The 27,508-nt window shown below is 43.9% G+C and overlaps 2 protein-coding genes across 4 annotated transcripts in view; both read left to right on the top strand.

The window, feature by feature from the left end:
* LOC132381745 (zinc finger protein 521-like) overlaps nt 1-27,508 on the top strand; it is a 69,944-nt gene that overhangs the window by 27,079 nt on the left and 15,357 nt on the right. Inside the window, exons 8-16 of the mRNA XM_059951317.1 lie at nt 270-367; nt 1,317-1,540; nt 4,957-5,088; nt 6,003-6,024; nt 8,635-8,787; nt 8,927-9,096; nt 9,535-9,916; nt 25,581-25,982; nt 26,808-26,939. Of these exons, the coding sequence (XP_059807300.1) occupies nt 270-367; nt 1,317-1,540; nt 4,957-5,088; nt 6,003-6,024; nt 8,635-8,787; nt 8,927-9,096; nt 9,535-9,916; nt 25,581-25,982; nt 26,808-26,939 (1,715 nt within the window). The remainder of the gene's footprint in view (nt 1-269; nt 368-1,316; nt 1,541-4,956; nt 5,089-6,002; nt 6,025-8,634; nt 8,788-8,926; nt 9,097-9,534; nt 9,917-25,580; nt 25,983-26,807; nt 26,940-27,508) is intronic.
* Nucleotides 340-11,566, top strand: LOC132381462 (zinc finger protein 239-like). Of its 3 annotated transcripts, none has more exons than XM_059950888.1 (2): nt 340-491; nt 8,635-11,566. In XM_059950888.1, the coding sequence occupies exon 2, from the start codon at nt 9,476-9,478 to the stop codon at nt 9,980-9,982; it is 507 nt and encodes a 168-aa protein (XP_059806871.1). In that variant the 5' UTR covers nt 340-491; nt 8,635-9,475; the 3' UTR covers nt 9,983-11,566. The 3 variants fall into 3 exon arrangements, with proteins under 3 accessions (XP_059806871.1, XP_059806870.1, XP_059806872.1); XM_059950887.1 differs by lacking the exon at nt 340-491 and adding an exon at nt 1,488-1,540; XM_059950889.1 differs by lacking the exon at nt 340-491 and adding an exon at nt 2,673-2,694.

The following is a 27,508-nucleotide window of genomic DNA, read 5'->3' on the forward strand; positions in this document are numbered from 1 at the left end:
GGCTGCGGCAGTGAGAGATTGGAGATGTCCCTGAATGCCCCCGCCAGTTGGTTGGCACGGGTTTTCGATGGCCTACCAGCTACACCATCAGGGCCCGACGCTTTGCAGGGGTTCAAACACCTTGAAAGGTGTTCTGACGTCGGCACAGAGTTACCAGGTGCACGAGTGTAGTTTTTATTCTCCTTTTCATATTGGTTGGATTGGTGCCATTTGGAGGGCGGGGACGGGACAACGCTTGCAGTTGCTTCAATGGTGCTGTTATCACCCAGAATCCTCTGAGCTTCAGAAATTACTGTCACTGCGAATCGAGTGCGCAGGTGCCGACAGTCCAAAGTTGAGCCGAAAGACGTGTCAGCGGTCAGGAATGGTCAGGGCATCAAAGGATAGAGCGAGAAGGCAGGTGTATGGGGTTGAGTGGGATCCGGGATCAGCCATGATGGAATGACGGAGCAGATTCGATGGGCTGAATGGCCCAATTCTCCTCCTAGTAGGTAAGTGATTTTCTATCAATTGAAGTGGAATATTGAGATCAGGCCCGACGTCCAGAACCAGCTGATGTCCATACCTCAGTAGATATCGGGAATAGTTGGTACTGGAGATGGAGCTGACTCTTGACCCAAGCACAGAGCAGTGGAGACAATTTAGCAGTGAATGATAACTTCAATAATAAATTGCAAAATAAGCTGGGAAGGGCATTAAAACGAGAGAGTACAGATACTTAACTCAACAAGGCAACAAGAAAACTGAAGACTAGGAGCTGGCTGGTTCATATGAGTGCACAAGGAATGCGGATGAGAGGTGGGTTTAAATAGGCTGCAGGTGATGAGATGGAAACGAGCGGCAGCTTGCTGCAGTTTGCAGGGTGGAGCCTGCACGTGCAGGCCTGACAGGATCCCCCCACAGTCCAGAATGATACAGATAGACAATAGGTGCAGGAGTAGGCCATTCAGCCCTTTGAGCCAGCACCTCCATTCACTGTGATCATGGCTGATCATCCACAATCAGTACCCTGTTCCTGCCTTCTCCCCATATCCCTTGACTCCGCTATCTTTAAGAGCTCTATCTAACCCTTTCTTGAAAGCATCCAGAGAATTGGCCTCCACTGCCTTCTGAGGCAGAGCATTCATTAGATCCATAACTCTCTGGGTGAAAAAGTTTTTCCTCAACTCTGTTCTATATGCCCTACCCCTTATTCTTAAACTGTGGCCTCTGGTTCTGGACTCTCCCAACATTGGGAACAAGGTTCCTGCCTCCAGCATGTCCAATCCCTTAATAATCTTATATGTTTCAATCAGAAACATCCTTCTAAATTCCAGTGTATACAAGCCCTTGCTTACCCAGAAACACCCCGCGATTCAGAAGCTGCCGTCGGTGATCAGGTGCGCATGTGTCACCTCTCGTCGTCGGTTCCCGAAAACTGCGCATGCGTTGCGTGTCGCTGTCGGTTCCTGAAGACCACGCATGCGTCGCGTGTCCCAGTCTGGTCCCGAACACCGCGCATGCGCCGAGTGGACGAGCGCCCCTCAGTAATCGGCAACAGGTAAGAGCGGGGGGCCCGGGTGGGGATTTAATCAGCGCCGGCGCTCTCCCCCCTTTGAGGGACAATTGCTGTGAGCTCCGGGCACACCTTGGCCCCCGCTACCCCCGGGTGGTGGGCAGTCAATTCCGCCCAACGCCCAACGCGGCACGTATTCTGCCCCGGTCCTCACTGTGGGAGACACGGGCAAGTTCTGGGTGTCAGGGGGCGTGAAGTTCGTCAAGTTACCTTTACTGTGAAGAAGGTTCTTGGGAAGCCGAGAGGTCTGCAAGCTTCCTGCAGACATCCCACCCTGCAAAATCTCATTTCAGGGAGGGAGAGCTCCACCCCCCCCCCCCGTCCCCCGCAACCCCATATCCCGCCCCCTCGGTCGACCTCCATTGTCTTACGAGGAAAACGTGACATTAAAATAGGTAATTATGATGGAGCCGCTTTTTTTTCTCTATTACAACTTTCAGCAAGTCTACAGGGAGTTTGGCCTCATCACATAGGACATCAATAGAGCTGCTCCTTAGCAGCTCGCCAGCTAGTTTAAATAACGTTAGCTACGCTAATGAACGAGTGACAGCTGTTAAACTCAGTGTTGTCTGGGGTGAAGTACGTTTTATTTTTTTTTGGAACACTCTGCCATGGTGCTGCAGGACACTAAACCGAACTGATGGACATAGAGAAAGAGAGAGAGAGAGGTCGACTGTAAAGCCCGCCCACGAAGAAAACTGATAGGCCTACTTAGCACGAAGAGTGACCAATCAGGATGCTCTCTCTGTCTCTCTCCCTCTCCCTCCAAAAAAATCGATTTCAATGATACTGTATATAATTGCGGGAGTGAGGGAGCCGCTATCAATATGCGGGAGACTCCCGGAACTTCCGGGAGAGGTGGGGTGTCTGCAGCTGGACCAGGTGGAGTACACCCCAGGGTTCTGAAGGAGGCACTCGTAGTGATCTTTCAAGAACCACTCGATTCTGGAACGGCTCCAGACGACGGGAGATTGCAAATGTCACTCCACTCTTCAAGAAGTGAAATGGGCAGAAGAGAGGAAATTATAGATCAGTTACTCGTGGAAATCTGACCCCAGTCAGGTGAAAAGAATACTTGACTCCGGAATCTTGTTTTGGGACCTCTATTGTACTTGGCATCAAGGAGAGAGAGAGAGCTGGTATTGTATAGAAATATTACCACACGCTAACAATATTTTACCGTTTACTCAAGAAAAACTTAAGGGGAAAACAGCGGCTCAATGTTAAACTCTCTTGCAGAGCTCAGCAGATTATTTCTTATTTCAATGGTTACAGCAGATTACACTCATTCCTCACTTTGCAAGAGTTAGCACACAATGTTCTCTATTTGCACGCAATGCCCTTTGCGTTGCAGCCTTCCCTGCTCATGTAGCTTATTGATCCTTTCCTCCACACTGTGACCTCGGGTTAGGCAGATGTTGGAGTCGATTATAACGTATGAGGTCTCAGGGTACACGGAGGCACATGATAAAATAGGCCGTAGTCGGCATGGTTTCCTCAAGGGAAAATCCTACCTGGCCAATCTGTTGGAATTCTTTGAAGAAATAACAAGGAGGTTAGACAAAGGAGAATCTGATGGTGTGTATTTGGATTTTCAGAAGGTCTTTGACAAGGTGCCACACATGAGGCTGCTTAACAAGCTATGAGCCCATAGTGTTACAGGAAAGATTCTGGCATGGATAAAACAGTGACTGATTGGCAGGAGGCAAAGAGTTCAAATAAAGGGAGCCTTTACTGATTGGCTGCCGGTGACTCGTGGGTGTTCCTCAGGGGTCTGTGTTGCAACCACTTCCTTTTATGTTATACGTTAGTGATTCTGATGAAAGAATCGATGGCTTTGTTGCAAAGTTTTCAGACTATACAAAGATACATGGAGGGGCATGTAATTTTGAAGAAATAGTGGACTAAGAAGGATTTAGGCAGATTAGGAGAATGGGCAAAGAAATCGGGAAGTGTATGGTCATGTACTTCCATAGAAGAAATGAAAGCATTGACTGTTTTCTAAATGGAGAGAAAAATCAAAAATCTGAGGCACAAGGGGGCTTGGGAGACCTCGTGCAGGATTCCTTAAAGGTTAATTTACAGGTTGAGTCGGTGGTGAGAAAGGGAAAGGTGATGTCAGCATTCATTTTGAGAGGATTAGAATATAAAAGCAAGGATGTAATGTTGAGACTTTATAAAGCACTGGTGAAGCCTCATGGAGTATTGTTAGTAGCCCCTTATCTTAGAAAGGATGTGCTGAAACTGGAGAGGGTTCAAAGGAAGTTTATGCAAACGATTCCAGGATTAAATGGCTTGTCATATGAAGTTTGTTTGATGGGTCTGGACCTGTATTCACTAGAATTCAGAAGAATAAGGGGTGACCTAATTGAAACCGATTGAATGGTGAAAGGCCTCGATAGAGTGGATGTGGAGAGGATGTTTCCTACGGTGGGGGAGTCTAGGACCAGAGGACACAGCCTCAGAATAGAGAGGAGTCTTTTTAGAAAAGAGATAAGGAAGAATTTCCTTAGCCAGAGAGTGATGAATCTGTGGAATTCTTTGCCACAGGCAGCTGTGGAGACCAAGTCTCTATGTAGATTTAAGGCAGAGGTTGGTAGATTCTGGATTGGTCTGGGCATGAAGGGACACGGGGAGAAGGCAGGAGATTGGGGCTGAGAGGGAAAATGGATCAGCCAAGATGAAATGGCAGAGCAGACTTGATGGGCCGAATGGCCTAACCCTGCTCCCGGATCTTCTGGTCTTGTGCGTCTTTAAGGGGTTTGTACATTCTCCCTGTGACCGTGTGGGGGCACAGTTTTAAGGTGTTTGAAAGTAGGTACTGGGGGGATGTTAGAGCTAAGTTCTTCACACAGAAAGTGGTGGGTGTGAGGAATGCACCACCAGAGATGGTGGCGGAGGCGGATACGATAGGGTCTTTTAAGAGACTCTTAGATAGGTACAGGGAGCTTAGAAAAATAGAGGGCTATGCAGTAGGAAAATTCTAGGCCGTTTTTAGAGCAGGTTACATGGTCGGTACAACATTGTGGGCCGAAGGGCCTGTAAAGTGCTGTAGATTCTATATTCAAACTGAGTCCCAGAGCAGCTGGAGTAAACCCCGAGCCTCAGTCATCACACCAGCAGGGCAGAGACACACGGCTTGCCGGATCAGCCGGAGAGAGGAATGAATAAACATTCGCAGAGTACGCAGAGGGTTTGTGAGCTGCTGGGGATGGAGTGGCAGCCGAAGGGTTAATGAAATAAGTAACTCTCTTGTATTTTTCCACTTGAACTTTGCAACCCAGTTGTTCTGAGCCGAGTCCTGCAGACGACAGAGAGATTGCCACAAAACCAGGATGCAGGTTCTGAAAACAGGAACAGGCGCTCTCGTGACTTAACCGCTTTGCTGTTCTGTGATTAAGAACATCCTGTGTAACAGATGCGCTTGCACGCTTGGCGGTCCATGAGTGTAAGCGTGTGCCAGAGTTGCTGTGTAACTCAGAGCCGTGCTCCTTTCTGCAGGCTCTCTACGATAGCATGTTGCTAAAAGAAAGGTATCAAGCTTGAAGACTGGTCTCTGTAGGCAGTCTTCTTTGCCAGCTGCCCACAACACATCACTTTGGTTCACCAGTGCCAGCTTGGCAAAGGTCAATCGAAGTACGTACAGTATTTAAACATAAGGTGTTGTTAAGTTATTTATCTTACGACATTATTTTGTGCTGCATCGGATGCAGAATTACGATGATATACTTCTCATTTCAACTTGTGTGCAGGAAATGATATTAAGCAATCTTAAATAGAGGGTCTTGCCTTAAACAGTGTTGATGAACAGAGGGATCCAGAGGTCCAAGTTGAATGTAGCTGCCCAGATTGACAGGGTTGTGAAGAGGACTGATGCCATGCCACACATTAACTGTCTCGACTTTAACACTCCTCCCTTCTATTCCAACCTCACTCCTTCTGAACACTCATCTCTCCACTCCCTCTGCACCGATCCTAACCTCACCATCAAACCCGCAGATAGGGGAACGTACACAACGCCGGAAAAACTCAGCAGGTCAGGCAGCATTCGTGAGAAAAGAGTAGCCAACGTTTCGGACCGAGACCCTTCGTCAGGAATGGGGGGGAAGAGAGGGCTGAAGCCAAGTAATAGAGATAGGGAGGGGGTAGGGCCTAGAGGCACCTGGTGGAAAACCAATCAGAGGAAAGATAAAGGGGGCAGGGGATAAACATGACAGAACTGTAGAGATAAAGAAGCAGATAAGGGAGGTGCTTGGGTAGTCTGGCCCAGCGCCAACTCTCAAACACCTCCTCCTACTTACCCCTCAAAAAGGACCCCACTAAGGAACACCAGGCCAATGTCTCCCACACCATCACCAACCTTATTGAAGCAGGTGATCTCCCATCCACTGCCACCAACCTCATAGTTCCCGCTCCCTGCACTGCTTGTTTCTACCTCCTACCCAAGATCCACAAACCCGCTTGTCCAGGTATGCAGTCATACGCTGTTGATCTTTTCAAGGATTTCGAGTTCCCTAGCCTCCATCATATTTTCACTGTGGATGTCCAGTCTCTATACACCTCCATCTCCCACCAGCAATGCCTCAAAGCTCTCTCTTTCTTTCTGGACACCAGACCCAACCATTTCCCCTCCACCAACACTCTCCTCCACCCAGCAGAACTTGTCCTCACTCTTAAGTAATTTCTCCTGTGGGTCCTCCCTCTTCCTTCAGCCAAAAGGTGTGGCCATGGGCACTCGCATGGGTCCCAGCTATGTATGCCTGCCTGTTTGCCGGCTATGTGGAACAGTCTATGTTGCAAGCCTACGCTGGTGACCGTCCCGCACTTTTCCTCGGCTACATTGACGTCTGCATTGATGCTGCTTCCTGCTGACTTGCCGACTTCATCCACTTTGCCTCCAACTTTCACCTTGCCCTCAAATTTACCTGGTCTATTTCCGACACCTCCCTCCCCTTTTCTCGATCTCTCTGTCTCTATCCCACCAACGTCTATTACAAACTCACGGACTCTCACAGCTACCTTGACAGCGCCTCGTCCCACCCTGCTACATGTAGAAAGGTCATTCCCTTCTCTCGATTCCTCCATCTCTGTCGCATCTGTTCTCAGGGTCAGGATTTTCATTCTGGAATGAAGGGGATCACCTTTTTCAAAGAAAGTGGTTTCCGTTCCTCCACCATCAATGCTGCTCTTCCATTTCACGCACATCCGCCACCCTACCAGGGATAGGGTTCCTCTTGTCTTCACCTACCACCTTCCGCGTCCAACACGTTATTCTCCGAAACTGCCGACATCTCCAACGGGATCCCATCACCAAACACATCTTTCCCTCTCCCCCCCACCCCCCCAACTTTCTGCTTTCCGCTGGGATCGCTCCCCAAGCGACTCCCTTGTCTATTCATCGCTCCACACTGACCTCCCCACTGGCACTTACCCTTGCAAGCGAAACAAGTGCTACACCTGCCCCTACACCTCCTCCCTCACTGCCAAACAGTCCTTCCAGGTGAGGCAACGCTTCGCCTGCGAGTCTGTCGGGGTGGTATACTGTATCCGTTGCTCCCTGTGTGGCCTTCTGTACATCGGGGAGACCCGACGCAGATTGGGAGACCACTTCACCGAGCATCTACACTGCACTAGAACAAGTGGGGTCTCCCAGTGGCCACCCATTTTAATTTTAACTCCACTTCCCATTCCCATTCTGATACGTCCATCCATGGCCTCCTGCACTGTCGTGATGAGGCCACACTCAGGTTGGAGGAACAATACCTTATGTTGCACCTGTGTAACCTCCAACCTGATAACATCGATTTCTCAAACTTCTGGTAATGCGTCCCACCCCCCCCCCCCCACCATTTCCCATCCCTTTTTCCCTCCTTCACCTTATCTCCTTGCCCGCCCATCACCTCCCCCGCCGTTTTTCTTTCTTCCATAGCCTTCTGTGTCTTTCACCAATCAACGTCCCAGCTCTTTACTTCATCGCTCCCCCTCCAAGTTTCACCTGTGTTGTAGCAGAGTTTAACACTTTACTTGAAATAAAAGAAACAGAGACTCTCTGGGTTCAGTTCGCAGCGAGAACCTTTATTGTCGTGATGATCACGGAGGGCCAACCCTCACGGTGGAGAGGTGGACGCATATGCAAGTTGATCTTTTATACAGAGAGATAGATAGCTTGTCATGCAGAAGGGTGATTATATCTTATGCTATGTCAAGTCTGCAGTTTTAACTGGAACAAGCTGTGCCTGGCCTTGAAGCAGAAGCTGTAGGCTGCGTTTGATAACTAATCTAATTATGTTGCAGTTCCCGTAAGAACATTGCTCTGCAGAAGTGAGGTGTTAACAGACTGGACAGTAAGTCAAGTGCTACAAAGGGCTTTTAGCAGACAGCAAAGAGGAGCGGCAAATGCAGAATTTTCACCACCATTCCTATCACCTCGTGTTTCTCTCTCTCCTCGACCTTTCAAATCTACTCCTCAGCTTTTTTCCTCTGGTCCTGCCAAAGGGTCTCGGCCTGAAACATCGACGGTTTACTTTTTCCATAGAAGCTGTCTGGCCTGTTGAGTTCCTCCAGCATTTTGTGTGTGTTGCCCAATGATATCAGATTCCTTTGTCTGAAGTAACAAGTGATCAGTAGCGTTCACATCTTAACAGTCTCACATTAGCGATCGCTATCGAGAAATTCCAGTCTCTTTCCCTTTGGCACTGCCATTGGTGGGTTCCTCACTGTCAGTCACCCGCTGGGGTAGAGGGGTCAGGGTAACTACAAAGTCTCCAGGAGCAGCCGTGAGCTCGTAGTAGAGCTGTGGGCCTTGACCGGAACTTGAAATAACACTAAAGGAGAGCCAAGTCACAGGTTGTTGACAGTTAGAAATAACCTCATCCGATAGAGTCAGAAAAACAGTCAGAGAATTTGCTGGTCAGTCCAGATGCCTGAACCGTGCCCGGTTAGAAGATGAGAAGTGGTCCCTCTACCTTGGGCTGAACCTCGGTGTGATCGCGAAGTCAGGGCTCACCACAGGGACTGGAATCACCTCGTTTCAAGCACTGTCCCTCACCCACTGATGTACTTTGTAAATCTTTTTACAGGGTAGGAACCGCAAGGGACTTGCGGACAGGAACCGCGGACGCGACAACGCTGGTATCAGTGGGTTCACCAGCACGCGAATGCCATCGATCTTCGAATGTGGAGGAGACGCTCACCAGCCCCAGGGAGAGCTAAAAATCGGGCTCAGTGAAGGGGTGAGATTTGAATAGACCCACCTGGAGACAGACCCGCCTTCGGGTCATTGAAGGAGTGGCCACATATTTTCTGTGTATCTCGCCAGAACTGGAAAAGTGCATCTGCTATTTGTCTTAAAATCTATTGATATCACACCAGCATCTGTTCGCTGGAGATCAGTTCTTCAACTGCATTCATTGTGCAAGGAATTCACCATGTCTGACATCTGACTTGATGAATCGTCAGAGAATTGATAGCAGGGAGATTTCAATCCCCCGCTCTCGGTGTGGGAAGGGATTCACTCGCTCGGCTGACCCGCAGACACAAAGGTGAGTTCGCTGTGGAGAGAGGCCGTGTGTGGGAGGGGATATTCTCAGTCATCCAGACTGAAGATACGCCACGGAGAGACGGTTCCCCCCGTTGTGACTGCGGGAAGCGATTCACTCTGCCAGCCACGCTGAAGATGCTTCAGAAAGTTCACACTGGTTAAGAGGCCGTTCACCTGTGTTTGGGAGGAGATTCACTTGCGTGGCCTGCCAGCAGACATTTCATTCAGTTTGCAAGAGAGAGATCCTGTGTGGGGAGGGATTCACTCCCTCATCCAGTCAGAAACCAGAGTTCACACAGGGGAGAGGCCGTTATCCTGCTCAGAGAGTAGGAAGGGTTTAATTTCACGTGTAGACACTCCAGCGAGTTTTCAGTGCAGAGATGGCGTTCATCTGTACAGTGTGTGGGAGGAGTTTCAATCAGTCGTCTCACCTCCACAGACACAAGCGAGTTCACACCGGAGAGAGGCCGTTCTCCTGCTCTCAGTGTGGGAAGAGTTTCAATCAGTCGTCCATCCTGAAGAGGCACCAAAAGCGATTTCACACCGGGGAGAAGCCGTTCGCCTGCTCCGAGTGTGAGCTGAGATTTACTCAGTCGTCTGAACTGCAGGCACACCAGCGAGTTCACAAGGGGGAGAGGCCGTATATCTGCTCCGACTGCGGGAAGGGGTTCATTCGGTCGTCCCAGCTGCTGACGCACCAGCGAGTTCACACCGGGGACAGGCCGTACACGTGCTCTGAGTGCGGGAAGGGATTCACTCGGCTGTCCCACCTGCAGTCGCACGAGTTCATTCACACTGGGCAGAGGCCTTTCGCCTGTTCGGTGTGCGGGAAGCGATTCATCCGGTCGTCCCACGTTCTGTCACATCAGCGAGTTCATAAAACATAGAACAGTAGGGGGGACGTCACGTGATGACGTAGGATCGAGACCTGGAAATCCAGCTCTCCCGTAAAAATCAGTAAATTAATGTTTAAGTGAAGAAAAGTTAGTAAATACTTTCTAAAAGTTTCTTATAAACTACTCAGGATTGTTCCAAAATATGTCTCTTAAGCAGAAGCAGAAGAAAACTACTACCTTGAAGATGTCACAAGTTGGAAAAGAATCGGGGCCGGCTGCCACGAAAGAGCCTCGGGCTCAAGTGCATTTTACTTCCGGCAATACAGAACACGAAGCTGCGGCAACATCAATCGTCTCCAAAGAAAAAGAGCAACAGGAATTGTGCATGCGTGAAGGAAGGGGCATGCGCAAACACGAGCAACCCAAACTACAAATCCCAGCTACGATCGGAACTGGAAGTGAAAGTGAATCTGAGGCAGATTCAGGTTCTCTGGATAAATCAGACGAAGATGAAGGTAAAAGTTTTTCTGGAGACATAGGAAAAACTTTGGTGCAAATAATGCATGAATTAAAAGCATTAAAAATAATTTACAAAGATATTAAAAATATGAAGATTATGTTTGACAATGATGAAAAAACAGGACAAAATGGATAAGAAAATTAAAGACTTGGAAGAAACAACGGGAGACATCATTGAAAGAATGAATAAAATGGAAGACAGTATTTCTGCCTGGACATCAGAAAGAAAACAGTTGTTGGGAAAAGTGGATGTGCTTGTGTTACGAAGGATGAACAACTCTGATGGGCAGAAGGGTGCAGAGTTGCCCATGCCCCCCCCCCCCTTTGGAGAATTGCAAACCGTTACTATTTCGATGCTGCTAATGAGAGTGAGAGAGACAAAAGAAAACATGCCAGGATATCTGTTACTGATAACAGCTTGAGAGAGAACATATCCACCATGTTATGACTCCCAAAAGACTTATGGCTGCGGAGAGGGTTGTTTACGTGGTACCATCCTGCTCATTAAAATTCCTCAGTGGACAGCCGGAGTGGGCTGGTTTGATGGGTTAAGTCATTCAAACCTGATTGACACCGGAGACCCCGTGAGTGGGGATAAAAGTGAGGTCTGGGGTAACACCCCTCAGATGCACCAGGAGACACACTAGTGAGCATCAGACACCCACGAGAAAGTGTGGGGCATGGGGGACCGAACAAAGGATCGGTCAATTTCACTCACAGTGGTTATAGCGAGGCCGGTGGGGACATGTGTGTGTCTCCACCCTTGCCTGGGTGACGAGTCCACCACGGAAGAACGGTCTAGCTAAAGGACAGCGGGGTCCTGCTTGAATGGCCACAACAACACATCGACGAATCAAGATCGTAAAGGAAGGTTTGAAAGACAATAGCTGTCACTGCTGTTTGATTGCCCTCTCTCTCTCCAACAATTACAACACATCGACCAACAACTACCAATTCAATATGACAATTCAGTATCCCCTAGACAACGATAGAGCTTGTTTATTATTGATTATTATTATACCCACACTTTTAGGCTTAGTGTTGCTAACGTGTATTATCTGTATATTTGCATTGATATCAATTTGTATATTTTACTAATAAACACTGTTGAAAATAGTACCACCAGACTCCAATGGATACTTCTATCTTTGCTGGTAAGACACCCAGTTAAGGGGTACATAACACTTGAAAATTTTAGTAGACGAAATAATATTAAGATTGTTGGACTTAAATAAGGGATAGAGGGAGAGGATCCAATAATTTTTTTTCAAAAATGGATCCTGGAAAATTTGGAAATGGAAGAAGGAACTCAGTTAATTGAAATTGAAAGGGCTCATGGAGCCTGAAGATCAAGACCTCAAGTTGATCAAAACCCACGATCAATCTTAATAAAATGCTTAAGATATCAAGATAAAGAAAAGATCCTGAAGGCGGCTGCCCAACGTGCCAGAAAGAGAAACGGGCCATTGATGATAGAAGGGAAAACAGTTCTTTTTTCCCTGATATAAGTTATGACCTTTTGAAGAGAAAGAAGGAATTTAACCCAGTGAAAAAAGTTTTATGGGAAAAGGGTTATAAATTTATAATGTGTCACCCGGCAACTCTGATAATTTTTTTGGATGATGGAGAAAGATTTTTTACTGATTATCGGGATGCAGAAGAGTTTGCACAAAAACTTCCAGATATTTGCTAACCACAGCCAAAGATTTAAAAGTGAAACGGATTAAAGATGAAGACAGCGACACTGAATGGAATTGATGAACATTTAAGGACAAAATAATATTTGAACATATTCTTAATTATATGATACAGGGGGAGAAAGGTAAAAAATTGTGAAATATTGCGAGTTGTGACATTTTTTTTCTTGTATATATACGTTTTTATGTTACAGGGGAGCTGGGGGAACTTCGGATCGATTGGTATGGGATTCACGTGTGTAATCATGGCGATCACCATGACCCGTACAACGGAGGGGGGTAATGTTATGTTTTTTTTAATCCACAACATTAATAGGGGGGTATTTTGTTACTTTTTTCTTTATAATCTATTTTTCCTCTATCTTTCTTTCTTTGCCTGGATGATCGGGGGGGGGGGGGGGGGGGGAGACACATAGCAAAATGGAGAATTTTAAAAAGATTCCCCAAGGTACTACGAAAGTTGAAAGATTAGGTATTATTATAGATTGGAGTAATCCTATTAAAAATAATGACTAATTTACTGAATTTTTAAAGTTTGAATGTTAATGGGCTTAATGGACTGGTGAAAAGAAAAAGAATTTTAACATACATTAAGAAAATGAAAATAGATATAGCTTTTTTTTACAAGAAACACACTTAACAGAGATAGTACATCAGAAATTTAAAAGAGATTGGGTCGGAAAGGTTATTGCAGCTTCATTTAATTCAAAGGCAAGGGGAGTTGCAATTTTGGTTAATAAAACTTTACCAATTAAAATACAAAATGTATTAATTGATTCGGCAGGGAGATATGTAATTATTCATTGTCAAATTTTTTCAGAACTATGGACTCTTATGAATATTTATGCACCAAATGAAAATGATGTAAAATTTATACAAGAGACCTTTATGAATTTGGCTGACACACATGATAAAATATTAATAGGTGGAGATTTTGACTTTTGTCTAGACCCAGTTTTAGATAGATCAACAAAGGTTGTTACAAAATCAAAAGTAGCAAAATTAACTTTATCATTAATGAAAGATTTAAATTTGATTGACATATGGAGAAGAATTAATCCAAAATAAAGAGATTATTCATTTTATTCATATAGACACAAAACTTATTCAAGGATAGATTTTTTTCTATTATCAATGAATATTCAAGACAGAGTGAAAAATATGGAATATAAAGCAAGAATATTGTCAGATCATTCCCCCTTGATAATGATAATGATGGATAAAGAGGAATCGATTTACAGATGGAGATTTAATTCAATATTATTAAAACGTCAAGATTTTTGTGATTTTATGAAAAAGCAGATTCAGTTTTTTTAGATATAAATTCACATTCAGTTGTTAATAAATTTATATTGTGGGAAGCAATGAAGGCATATTTGAGAGGCCAGATAATAAGTTACAGTTCTAAAATTAAGAAGGAATATATGGTAGAAATAGATCAATTGGAAAAAGAGATTACAAAATTAGAAAAAGAATCTCAAAGATATATGACAGAAGAAAAACAAAGACAACTTGTTAACAAGAAGTTGTAATACACTTCAGACATATCGAACAGAAAAAGCAATTATGAGAACTAAACAGAGATAATACAAACTAGGTGAAAGATCACACAAGATTCTTGCTTGGCAGTTAAAAGCAGACCAGACTTCCAAAATGATAAATGCGATTAGAACAAGTGTAAATAAAATTACTTATAAACCTTTAGAAATTAATGAAACTTTTAAGAATTTTTATTCTGAGCTGTATCAATCAGAATCACAAAATGATAATGTCGAGATAGAAAGGTTTTTATCACAAATAATTCTTCCAAAATTGGATTCGGAAGAACAAAAGGGATTAGATTTACCTTTTACGTTAAAAGATTTACTAATTCCTGCTTTTATGGAGTTAATACACCATGCAGAAAGAACGCATAAACTTCCAGAATCTTTTTTGACAGCTATTTTAATAGTATTGCCAAAAAAAGATAGAGATCTTTTAAAGCCCACATCATATAGACATATTTCTTTGTTAAACACCGATTATAAAATAATAGCAAAAATTTTATCTAGTAGATTATCTAAATACTTACCAAAATTAATACATATGGATCAAACAGGGTTTATCAAAAATAGACAATCAGCAGATAATGTAACCTGGTTACTTAGTATAATTCATTTGGCACAAAAGAGGGAGGAAATGAGTGTGGCAGTTGCTTTAGATGCAGAAAAAGCATTTGCTAGATTGGAATGGGATTTTTATTTAAGGTATTGGAAAAATATGGATTAGGAGTATCCTTTATAAAATGGATTAAAACCTTAAATACTAATCCCAAAGCTAAAGTAGTAACAAATGGTCAAATTTCAACATCATTTCAGTTAACAAGGTCAACTAGGCAAGGTTGTCCATTATCACCTGCTTTATTTGTGTTGGCGATAGAACCATTAGCTGAATTAATTAGAACAGACCCAGATATTAAGGGTTTCAGAGTTAACCAGGAGGAATACAAGATTAACTTATTTGCTGACGATGTTCTGCTTTATTTAACAAACCCATTGTATTCGCTATGTAAATTATCTTCTAGATTGGAAGAATATGGGAAAATATCAGGCTACAAAATAAATTGGGATAAAAGTGAGATTCTACCTCTTATTAAAGGAGATTATAGTCAATGTCGATTAATAACTCAATTTAGATGGCCGATAAATGGTATAAAATATTTAGGTATAAGAGTTGATAATGATATAAAGAATTTATATAAATTAAATTATTTACCATTATTGAAAAAAATTCAAGAAGTTCTTGATAAATGGATGATGTGACCAATAACATTAGTAGGCAGAGTAAGTGCTGTAAAAATGAATATATTCCCTAGATTACAATATTTATTCCAAACACTACCAATACAACTACCCCAGAAGTTTTTTCAAGAGTTAAATAAATGTGTGAGGAAGTTCCTTTGGAAAGGTAAGATGTCAAGAATATCGTTGGAAAAATTGACATGGAAATTTGATCTAGGAGGGTTACAACTTCCAAACTTTAAGAATTACTATAAAGCAAATCAACTTTGCATTTTTTTAATGAAGATAATCCAGCATGGATTAGAATAGAACTAGATAAAATAGGAGAAAATATACCAGAAGATTTTATGTATAAGTGGGAATCTAAATGGATATGGGAAAAGAAAGAATCTCCTATATTAAAACATTTGATTGATTTATGGAATAAGATAAATGTTGACAATGAGATAAGGAAATCTTTATTAGCAAAGAGACCCTTAAATCAAAATGAACTTATTCCTTTCACAATGGATAACCAACTTTTATACAACTGGTTTCAAAAAGGGATTAGATATCTAGGAGACTGTTTTGAAGGAGGTATATTAATGTCATTTGATCAATTAAAGGATAAATACAAAATATCAAACAACACTCTTTTTTGTTATTTTCAATTAAGGCCTTATTTGAGAGATAAACTGGGTCAAACAATGTTATTGCTGAAACCTAATGAAATAGAAACTTTAATTCAAAAAGGAAAAATTAAAAAAAATATTTCTTGAATGTATAGTTTGATTCAAAAACAGGCAATTAAACAAGGAATTCATAAGTCAACAAAAATGGGAAACTGACTTGAATATTAAAATTGAAGAAACAAGTTGGTCAAGACTACGTCTTGACAGTATGACAAATACAACAAATGCCCGGCTAAGATTAGTGCAATATAATTTTTTACATCATTTATATATTACACCACACAAAAAAAATAAATTAAACCCAAATTTATCTGATCAATGCTTCCGATGTAACCAAGAAATTGGTACTTTTTTACATTCTACTTGGTCTTGTTTTAAAATTCAACCTTTTTGGGCAAACTTAAGAGTTTTACTGGAACAAATTATTGGAACACAACTTCCACATAACCCAATATTATTTTTACTAGGCGATATTGAAGGGATAAAACCGAAACCCAAATTGAATAAATATCAAAAAGAATTTATAAAAATTGCATTGGCAGTAGCCAAAAAGGCCATTGCAGTTACTTGGAAATCGGATTCATACTTAAGTATAGATCGTTGGAAGAACAAAATCTTTAGCTGTATTCCACTTGAAAAAATTACTTATAATTTAAGAGATAAATATGAAACATTTCTGAAAATTTGGCACCCTTATTTACAAAAGATAGGACTAAATATATAAGTGCTCCGAAGATAAAATTACTGGTTATTTGGGGAAATAAATAAATATATATACTAAAGCTATTATGAACTCCATGTGGGGATCTTCCGATATCCAGGCACTCTTTCTTTCTATAGGGATCTGTTTGGGGGAAGGGCTGACAATTTTTTTTCTTTTTCTTTTTTTCTTCTATAATCATTGAAAACTTATTTTAAAAAATAGAACAGTACAGCCGGCCTTTCGGCCTGTGATGTTGTGCGGAGCCGGTTTAAAAAAAAATCAAAACACCCTATCACTAATCCCTGCTAACTACACAATGTCCATATCCCTCCACTTTCCTCACATCCGAGGGAGATCGCCCCCCACCCCCGTTCCACGTGTGTATCGGTAAGTGTACGGGTCTAAACGTACAAATAACGACAGTACAAGAAGATCATTACTTTTCATTGGTTTATTTCTTCGAGCTCAGCCGGCGAGTGAACTTGGTCCCGACATCGGGGGAAAAGCGTCTCATCCCTCCGGCGGTTCAACAAGTTCACTGTCTGACATCGGAATTGTTACAATTCATAAGGTCACTGATACACAAGAACAATAAGTTTGATAAACATTCCAGCCAACTCAAAGGGCTATTGAGACAATAGAACAATCAGTTTGATAGATACTCCAGCCACTTCAATTAAAGAAAGGAATGTCCTGAGCAAACACGGGGAGATCTGCAGATGCTGGAAATTCAAACAACTACACAAAACGCTGGTGGAACCCAGCAGGCCAGGCAGCATCTATAGGAGAAGTCCTGTCCTAAGGAATGTCCTGCCTGGTTTGTTGGAGCCAAAACTTAATTACAAAGATAAGAACATCCACTAATTTGTGCTTTAATTAAGAAAGAAATATCCTGTCTAATTTCCATCAGGTACCACCTTTGGTCGAAAGCAAAAGGTGTGAAGAATCAGGAGAGATCTTATGTGGATCTGTGTGAACTTTAACCCTTATCTTCTTCCAAAGAAGCAGCTGTGAGACATTATTCAAACACACTGTAGTCACTCACAAAATACACAGACATACATAGTCGGTACTTAACCCATTATTTACAGGAATCTGAGAATGCCTCCAATTCCCTTAAACTTTATAATGGGTAGGTGTGTGGGTATGAAAATTGGCACGGCAGGGAAATGGTTTACAATTAGGAATTTGTGGGCCTGTTACGTTGTTGGGCAGATTGACCCTTGATACTAGATAAGGGGAGAACAATACGTGACTTTGGTCTACCGGATAACGTGCCTGAGAGCAAAATAAAAGTGCTGATTTGTGTAAAAGTAATCAATCACCTTGTTTCTAAAGAATGTTCTTTACATTGTTTGGTTGTAAGGTTAATAGGATGCATTGCCCTGAGGGGGCAAAGGCTGGTGGTTAAAGGTCATCCGACCGTGGTATTTGCAGGTATGGAGGATGTACGTTAGACTGGCCCAAGTTAGGGTTGTGTAAGCGTCGGATTGGATGCCTTGCCTCGTCCAGCTGGACTGGGAGGTGGCGATAGGGCTATAAAAGTTGGGCAAGTTCTTTCTTGGGCAGACCACTCGCCTGGGTCCCACCTTCGGGCCGGGCAGCTGAACCGGCGCCAAGGACCTCCACCCCAGCCAGTCCGCGATCGATCGCCTGCCTCAGGGACCAAGCAGACGTTGCTAAGTATACTCGGCGGTGTAGACTCCCGCCACCTGCTACGGGATCCCACCACCAAGCCACATCTTCCCCTCTCTCCCCCCCCCCCCCCCACTCTCGGCTTTCCGCAGGGATCGCTCCCTGCGCGACCCCCTTGTCCGTCCCTCCCCACTGACCTCCCTCCGGGCACTCATCCCTGCAGACGGAAGAAGTGCTACACCTGCCCCCACACTTCTTCCCTCACCACCATCCCAGGCCCCAGACAGTACTTTCAGGTGAGGCACCACTTCACCTGCGAGTCAACTGGGGTGATATACTGTATCCGGTGATCCCGATGTGGCCATTTATACATTGGGGAGACCCGCCGCAGACCGGGAGACCGTTTCACCGAACACCGGCGCTCGGTCCTCCAGCAGTGGCGGGATCTCATTGTGGCCACACACTTCAATTCCACAGACCACTCCCACTCCGACATGTCTGTCCATGGCCTCCGCTACTGTCAGGATGAGGCCACACGCAGGTCGATGGAGCAATACCTTATCTCCCGCCTAGGTAGCCTCCATCCTGCCGGCATGAACATCCAGCTCATTGACCTCCGTTGATACCCCTGCCCCCCACCTTTACCCCAATCCCTATCTATTATTTTAGTCTGGTTCTCTCTCTCTCTCTCTCTCTCTCTCGCTTTTATCCCCCCTCACTATAATCTCCCCCCAGCCCTACATTTCTCACTCTTTTATTTCCCATAATTCTCCACCTTCCCCCAACCCATTTCCCTCCAGCCTATCACTTCCCAGCTCTCTACTTTATCCCTCCCTCCACTTCTTATCCCCCCTCGACCATCCCATGTTACTTCACTCCTGATGAAGGGTTTCGGCCCGAAACGTCATCACGACCTCCTCCCATAGATGCTCTCTGGCCTGCTGAGTTCTGTCAGCATTTTGTGTTTTTATTTATTTCCAGCATCTGCAGATTCACTCGTGTAGACTACTTGGGGTTGCTTAAGTTAGCCCTACCTATTAGTGGTATAGGTAGTGTACAATATAAAGCATTTCTCGCAACTCTGTTTTCTTCTCTGTATTAACAATAAAGTGAGTCTCAGAGGAACTGCTGAGTCTAGGTCCTTTGTCCAAGGGAATCCTGATGGGAGTGATTCCTGCAGAAAACGGAAAGGGGAGATAAAGATATGTTTAGGGGTAGGGTCCCATTTGAGATGGCGGAAATTGTGCAGGATAACGTGTTGGATGTGGAGGCTGATGTGGTAGTGAAGGGCAAGAGGAGTTCTATTACCGTTAAGGTGGTGGGAAGATAGGGCGAGTGCGGATGTACGGGAAATGGAAGAGATGCGGGTGAACGGAGTGTCGATAGTAAGGGAGGTAAACCCTGTTCTTTAAAGAAGAAGGAGATCTCTGATGTCCTGGATTGGAAAGTCACGTCCTGAGGAGAGATGTAGCAGAGGTGAAGAAACTGAGAAAAAGGAATAGCATTTTTACAGGAGTTAGGGGTGGGAAGAGATATAATCGAGCTATCCATTGAAGTCAGTAGGATTATAAAAGATGGGGACCAATCGAGAAAAGGAAGGGAAGTGTGGAAAATGGACCGACTGAATTTACAAGCAGGGTGTTCTGGGTAATAAGTGACCTGCAGAACTCACACCACAAAAAATTCCATACGTTAACAATCTCCAACAAGAAAGAATAATCACCTTTACATTCACTGGCATTGCCACTGCTGAGTTTTTTAAAAATAATTAAATCAATCATTTATTTTTGTTCAGTTACGGGATGTGAGTGTCGCCAGCTACATTTATGAAATCTCCTACAAGTTTTATTCCGCTCCATCACGGTTCATCCATCCACCAGGAACAGCCCTCGTTTTATTATAACCAAGCGATCTAGGAATTGATTCCTCAGCTATTGAGTTGAACACAAGGTATTATTACTCATCTTCACATCTGTGTCACTACAACCCTATATAAAGTACTACGAACATTAAAACCTCCAGACCATGTAACCTCATCAACAGAGAATCTTTTGTTGTACAATAATGCACTTTACTCATTGACTTCAATCTGTCTGTATTTTGGATATCAGTAGGTCTCATTGATGCTGTGTCTGCACTTTCTGCAGAGCCTCTGCATATGATATGCCCATTTCAATCCAACATGCTGTACTTCCACAGCTTTCTGAAATATGTTCACTTCTGCATTTGCTACATTTTGGCTTTAAGCCTTTTTCCACAATTGCCATAACCATATTCCCCACTGCATCTACCACACTGGTTTCTACCCTTACACACAGCTGCTATCCGACCAAACTTCTGGCATTGAAAACATCTCAGAGGGGGTGGCAGACCCAAGCCACATACTGAAACATGTAACCTAAAATTAACCCCATTCGGCAATCTTTCATCAAATTTAATTAACACTAATTCTACCACAAAACCCTTATAAACGTTTAACATCCACAACGAACCCCTCCCCCTAACTAAATAATTTATAACTTGGTCCATGGATACATTTGGATGCTCTCCAGACATTACTCCACAAAACCACCGTTCTTCAACATAATTTTTGGTGCTTCTTTCCTTCCTCCCACTGCTTTTAACCCCAAAGGATTCTCACATTGCTAACTATATTTATAAAATTCTAACAGAGCCCACCCAATCTCTTAAGATTTTTGCACCCACACTATCTCCTAATACTCTTTCCCCCGCAAATCAAGTCAAATTGGAATGATATCAGAAACGGGTCCACATTCAAAATTAAACAAAACCTTCTATTCTTCCTTCCTTACTTTCTTTAAATCCTGTCTACTGTCTTCATCACTAGATGATAAGCCACTAAGATCTCCGATTGGCCGAGTCTTTCTCTGTTTCCCAGAAACCTGCCATTCGCCTCCTTCCATACAACTCTTATCACCCACTACCATCTCACATTCACTACCTCCCAACTTCTCCACCATTTCCTGACATCTCTACCCCTACCTCCTTCCTTCCTGAGAGAAAAACCCCAGCTGCAGGCCCAGTCCTTTGCTTGAACCCCAATCAACATAACCAGCTCCTGTGATTATGCCTCGGCCTACCCGTTAATGAAGAGGGATTGTGTTTAGGTCGTGGGGTTAAATAGTCTGCTGGTGATGAGTCTGGAGTGAGCATTGGGTGAATCCTATTCGCCAGACAGAGACTGGGGTGAGGGAGCTGCAGCAGGCCTAACAGAAGGTATTTCCAATAGAGGGAGAGTCTAGGATCAGAGGGCAGAACATCAGAAAACAAAGAGCTCTCTTTAGAAAAGAGATTTGGAACAATTTCCTTAACCAGAGTGGGTGAATCTTTGGAATTCATTGCTTCAGGTGGCTATATAGGGTCATCTTTCGGTGTATTTAAAGGTCGATAGGTTTTTGTTTAGTAAGTTATGGGAAGAAATCAGGAGAATGGGGTTGAGAGGAAATTATAAATCAGATATGATGAAATGGCGGAACAGACTCCACAGACGGAATGGTATTAGAGGCATTTCGCGTCAACACTCGCTCCATCTTAGATGTGGACGGTGCATTCCTCTCAGATGCTGCTGAGTTAGTTCCTCCAGATTCCAGTATCTGCGCGCTCCAGTGTCCATTTTCAGGAAAGCATCTGCGCGTCCTGACACACTGCCCCAACACTGCGTCTTAATTCGTGTTCCAGCCTCCAATGTGGGACAACTGTCACATGCCCTATTACGCCACAGGTACAGTTTCACCTCAGTCAGCCTTTTCCCCTCGCATCTTCACCCTTCAGTTCCTTTAACATACAAAAGCCAGTTGTTTAGGACCCCCTCCCCCTCCCATCCTTCCTGCCCTCAGGGGAAGAGAATTCCTGGGAGTCTCTGCCCAGCAGAGGGGAATGAATTGCAGCTCATCACCGCCCCGAACGGCCTACGTCCGCTCTTGGTTGGTTGCTGCCCCCCAGTGTTCGACCGGTGGAATGACAGTCTGCATTGATGTGCGTCTGCGCACTGCGAGGAACTGTCCCATCAATAGCGGCTTGGCCCCAGAGCAACGCTGTTTCATTCGGCGGCATTCATGTCTGCATGAATGATAATTAAACTTGAATTCGATTTGATTTGACATAGCAAACACACCCCTCCGTCATCCGGGACAGGAGAGGGAGAGGGAGAGGTCACCCACTCTGTGGAAACGCGGGAAGATTCTCAATTTGAATCTTCTCTCAGTCTCCTGAACAGAGACCTCAGGGAGGGTGAGATGAAGGAACACACACCAATCCTCATGGATCAGAAGTGGAGAGAGTGAGCAGCTTCAAGTTCCTGGGTGTCAAGATCTCTGCGGATCCAAGCTGGTGCCAATATATCAATGCAGCTATAAAGAAGGCAAGACTGGGGCTATGTTTCATTGGGAGCTTGAAGAGATTTGTTTTGTCACCTAAAACACTCGGTAACTTCTAAAGATGTACCGCGGAGAGCATTCTGAGAGGGTGTATCACAGTCTGTAGTGGCGGAGCTTCTGCTGGGGTCCAAAAGAATAGCTGCAGAAAGTTGTAAAATTAATCAGCTCCATCTTGGCTACTAGCCTCCGTCATGTCCGAGACATCTTCAAGGTGCGGTGCCTCAGAAAAGCGACGTTTGTTATTAAGGACCCCCATCATCCAGGTCATGTCCTCTTCTCATTGCTACCATCAGGAAGGAGGTACAGACACACTCTCAACGACTCAGGAACAGCTTCTTCCCCTCTGCCACCCAATTTCTAAATGGGTGTTGAACCCATAAACATTACCCCACTTTTTAAAATATATGTATTACTTCTGTCTTGCACTATTTTAGTCTACCTATTTAATATATATATACTTACTGTAATTAATTTACTTATTTATTTTTCTTTCTATATTATCATGTATAACATTGTACTGCTGTGGCAAAGTTAACAAATTTCATGAAACATGCCAATGATATTAAACCTGATTCTGATGACAGATCCGCTCTGCTTAATGTCACCTCATGGGACCATCCCCCTCCCTCATTCCAGGAACCATCCATTGCAGTGAATTTTCGCTGCGTTCCCACTGTCAGACGATTCCCCTAGGCCGGGAGACTGGCGCAGTGAGCAATATTCCCGGGCGGTCTCAGCAGGATCCCGTCTTGTTGGAGTAAGATGTCTTGTACAATCCTCTCCCGCTCCAGTTATCCACTTTAACCCCCTCTTCACCGGAGTAAATGTATGTATAAAGTGTTGAGAAGTGTTCTCAGGTCAGCTGAGAAGATCATCGGGGTCTCTCTTCCCGCCCTTATGGACATTTACACTACACACTGCATCCGCAAAGCAAACAGCATTATGAAGGACCCCACACACCCCTCATACAAACTCTTCTCCTCCTTCCCTTTTTGGAAAAGGCACCGAAGCATTCAGGCTCTCATGACCAGACTGTGCAAGTTTCTTCCCCCAAGATATCAGACTCCTCAATACCCAGAACCTGGACTGACACCTTATTGCCCAATTGTCTTGCTTATTACTTATTGTAATGCCTGCACTGTTTTGTGCATTTTATGCAGTCCTGGGTAGGTCTGTAGTCTAGTGTTGTTTTTTACGTAGTTCAGTCTAGTTTTTGTACTGTTTCATGTAACACCGTGGTCTGAAAAAACGTTGTCTCATTTTTACTGTGTACTGTACCAGCAGTTATGGTCCAAATGACAATAAAAGTGAGTTATAACCATATTACAATTACAGCATGGAATCAGCCCATCTCAGCCCTTCTAGTCCGTACTCTCACCTAGTCCCACTGACCTGCACTCAGCCCATAACCCTCCATTCCTTTCCTGTCCATATACCTATACAACTTTTTTTAAATGACTTGACTTGAGTTGAGGTGGGGAGGGAAGGTGACTTCCTCCACCCCAACACTGAGCAGAGTGAGGGTCTGGGGACAGAGTTAGTTGGGAACTCCGAAAGGCAGTCCGTTGGCCTGTGGAAGGGACTGAGGGATAATCTGTTGGGAAGGAAGGGATCGTTGTGCCATGCGTGGATGAGCTGAGAGCTCGGCTTCTCTCCTGTGATGCCTCTGCTTCACCTGACTGAGTTAGCCTCCTGTGATGGTCAGACCAAAGCTTATTCAGAATGGAGAAAGAGCTTCCCTTTCTTTCTTTTTAAATCTTTTTTATTGATTTTCAAACAAAACATAGTAACAATAGAAATAGAGAGAGATTGGGAATACAAAGTTAATGAGCAGTGTATACAGGTATAAACTATTGATAACACAAATGTAACAAATCTCCCAAACTCATCCTGTATTTATACAGTGAAAAAAAAACCCAAATTGAAAAAAAAACTAACTTACAAACTGAACTGAGAAAAAAAAGCAGGACTATTATATTATAACGGATATAAAGAGTAGTGTCAATAACTCCGCTGCTCTATCCAAATATTTAAAGGTAATGAAAGAGGTTCGGGAAAGGTCAATTTAGCTCATAATGTAAGTGTTGAATAAATGGTCTCCAGGTTTCTTCAAATTTAATAGGAGGGTCAAAAATAACACTTCTGATTTTCTCTAAATTTAAACAAGATATAGTTTGGGAAAACCTTTGGAGTGTAGTTGGAGGATTAATCTCTTTTCAGTTCAATAAAATGGATCTTCTAGCCATTAATGTAACAAATGCAATCATCCGATGAGCTGATGGAGATAAATAACTATTATCCACTATTAGTAAGCCAAAAATTGCAGTAGTAGGGTGAGAATGTAAATTAATACTCAAAATTGTTGAAATAATACCAAAAATATCTTTCCAATTTTTCTCCAAAAGAGGGCAAGACCAGAGCATGTGAGTCAAAGAGGCTACTTTTGGAATGGCATCCATCACAGATAGGATTAATGTGGGAGTAACAGAAAGAGCTTCCCAAGAGGAGAAAAACTTTCAGGGCAAGAAGGGATTGAAGGAGAGAGGTTGGTTCAAGGAGATAATTGGCTGATATTTTGGAATGGGAATGGGAAGTAGAAATGAAATGAGTGGCTACTGAGAAATTCCATGTGTGGTGGTGGCTGTGTGAAGCTGCCCCACGAAGCAGTCCCTCAGTCTAGCTCAGGTCTTGCCATTACACATAGGTAATTTTAACTGAGGGCTGTGTCTCACGCGGTTTACTTGTCGCAATACGCCACTGCCTTCTGAAGTCTGAGTGTTAAATGATGAAGCAGGTTGATGGTGAATGGATCAGGACCAGAAATCAAAGAGGGGCCAGATTTAGGGCTCCAGAAAGTCTCCAACCATAGAGCAGGAGGGTGTAATCAGACCATGAGGATATGGTATGATATGTTGCTTTTTTTACGTAGTTCAGTCTAGTTTTTTTTTGTATGTGTCATGTAACACCATGGTCCTGAAAAAATTATTTCATTTTTACTATGTACTGTACCAGCAGTTATGGTCGAAATGACAATTAAAGTGACCTGACTTGACTTGAATGAAAGATCATATCAGCACCATTGGTAAGCTGACTGACTCATATTTTCTTTTCATATCTACATTCATAAGTCTGTTGTACTTTGAATTTTGACACAAAGACTGCCGGTTGATATTGAATACATTGTATTTGTTGTGTTAAATTAACTGCTGAGTTTTCCACATGAAAATATTGACTGGATTTGAGGCAGGTGCCGGAGAACTGGTATGTCCAAATGCTGCCGATGGCACCGTTCCTACCCAGAAGGCTTTGCGTCAGAGAAAGCGCCATCGGTGACCCGCCGATCAAGTGCGCAGACGCCGAGAGTCGCGGACCGTGCCCGAAGGTCGCGCATGCGGACAAAAGATTCCGGAGGATGGTTGGCAGGTCGGGCCAGGGTTTCGTCAGCACCTGGGCCCGCACCACCCCTGAGAGCTCCGGACGCACCGTGGCCCTGCACCCTGGGACAGACCAGGTACTTCCCCTCTTCCTTTGTCCCACGATCCGCACCCGGGCCCCCGGAAATTTTCTGCTAATGAGCGAAGGTGCTGGCGCCATTTCTGAGGCCCCTGGGCTTCGCTGGGACCGCGACGGATCGGCTGGTTTCTGGCTCGTGGGGGTTTCTGGGTATTGCGGCAGCCATGATTAACACTTCCAGTGCTTCCCCCGCTTTGGAAGCACTGGTGGGAGGAACGAGAGCGGATGCTGCCAAGCTCCAGATATCTAAATCGGAATATCTGGATCTCGGTGTAAAAGTATAGTACCGATTTTCTCCTGATGAAGAACTTCTAAGGCACCTTTCAGACAGATGGATTTATGATTTTACGCTGTTTGAAACCCAAGATGAATAGTGCCATCAGGTCGGATGTCCGGAACCAGCATATGTCCAAATCTAGAAGATCCTTAGTTGAACTCAAGAACTAGAGGAAATTAGTGTCTACCTTCCAGTTAATAAAAATGTCAATTAATGCTCCCTGTGGAATGCTCCAATGTGATCCGGGTGCTCCAATTTCCTATAGTCCAAGGACATACCGGGCATTATAAATTGTCTTCTGATTGGGTTAGGGGTTGTAGGGCAGTGTATTTCTAAATAAAATAATTTGAAAGTCTCCAGGCAAAGCCATGTAATTTCATGTGCTCGTTGTACAGTGGGAGATGCCCAGAACATGATGGAGAGAGGCAAACAGAACCAACTGAGAGACTGATGGTAGGCAGTTGATTGAATGGGCCTTTCCTTTCTGACGCAGACAGGAAGACAGAGAATCTGATAGTTGCGATGTCTGAACTGTGCAGCGTTAGTAGATGATGAATCATTCCTCCAAATTGGGTCGAACCTCACTGTATCAGTGAGACATTGGAGTTCACCATAGGGACTAAAATGATCTAATTGGAAATGCTGTCCTTCACCTGTTGATGCCTTCTGTATATATTTTTTCAGGTTACAAAAGGCAAAGCTGTGGCTGTCGGTTCACTGGCACTTGGATACGGTCGACCTTTGAATGTGAAGGAGGAGATTCCTGTGAAGACAGCACTCCAGTCACAGCAAGGAGAACCCAAACATGTGTTGAGTGTAGGGGTGAGGTTTGGATGAATTTGTCTGGAGATAAACCTTTTAAGTTGCATTCTAATCACTGAAGGAGAGAATAGATATTTTCTTTGTAGAACCAATATATTCATTGTGGATCCTTGGAGAAGATTTATCCATCTTAGATGGATATGTGCATCTACTTTGAGTCCAAAATGAAATTTTCTGTTTAATGTAAATGAAATCCACTGGATGCTGAAAACACACCAGCATTTGTTCACTAGAGATTAGTTCTTCAACTGCATTGATAGTACAAGGGAATCACTACGTCTGACATCTGACTTGAAGTTACTTCAGAGAATTGATAGCAGGGAGAGATCATTCACCTGCACTCAGTGTGGGAAGGGAGTTACTCATTCAGCCAACCTGCAGATACACAAGAGAGTTTACTGTGGGAGGGAGTATTCCCAGTCATCCAGGCTGAAGTTACATCAGCACATTCAGACCATAGCGTTCTGACAGCAGGAGGAATTCACTCTGGCATACCAGCTGCAGGCACTCAAGCAAGTTCGAAGTGGGGAGAGACGGTTTATCTGCACATGTGTAGGAAAAGG

This window comes from Hypanus sabinus, chromosome 26 (assembly GCF_030144855.1).
Source record: "Hypanus sabinus isolate sHypSab1 chromosome 26, sHypSab1.hap1, whole genome shotgun sequence".
NCBI classification, from domain to species: domain Eukaryota; kingdom Metazoa; phylum Chordata; class Chondrichthyes; order Myliobatiformes; family Dasyatidae; genus Hypanus; species Hypanus sabinus.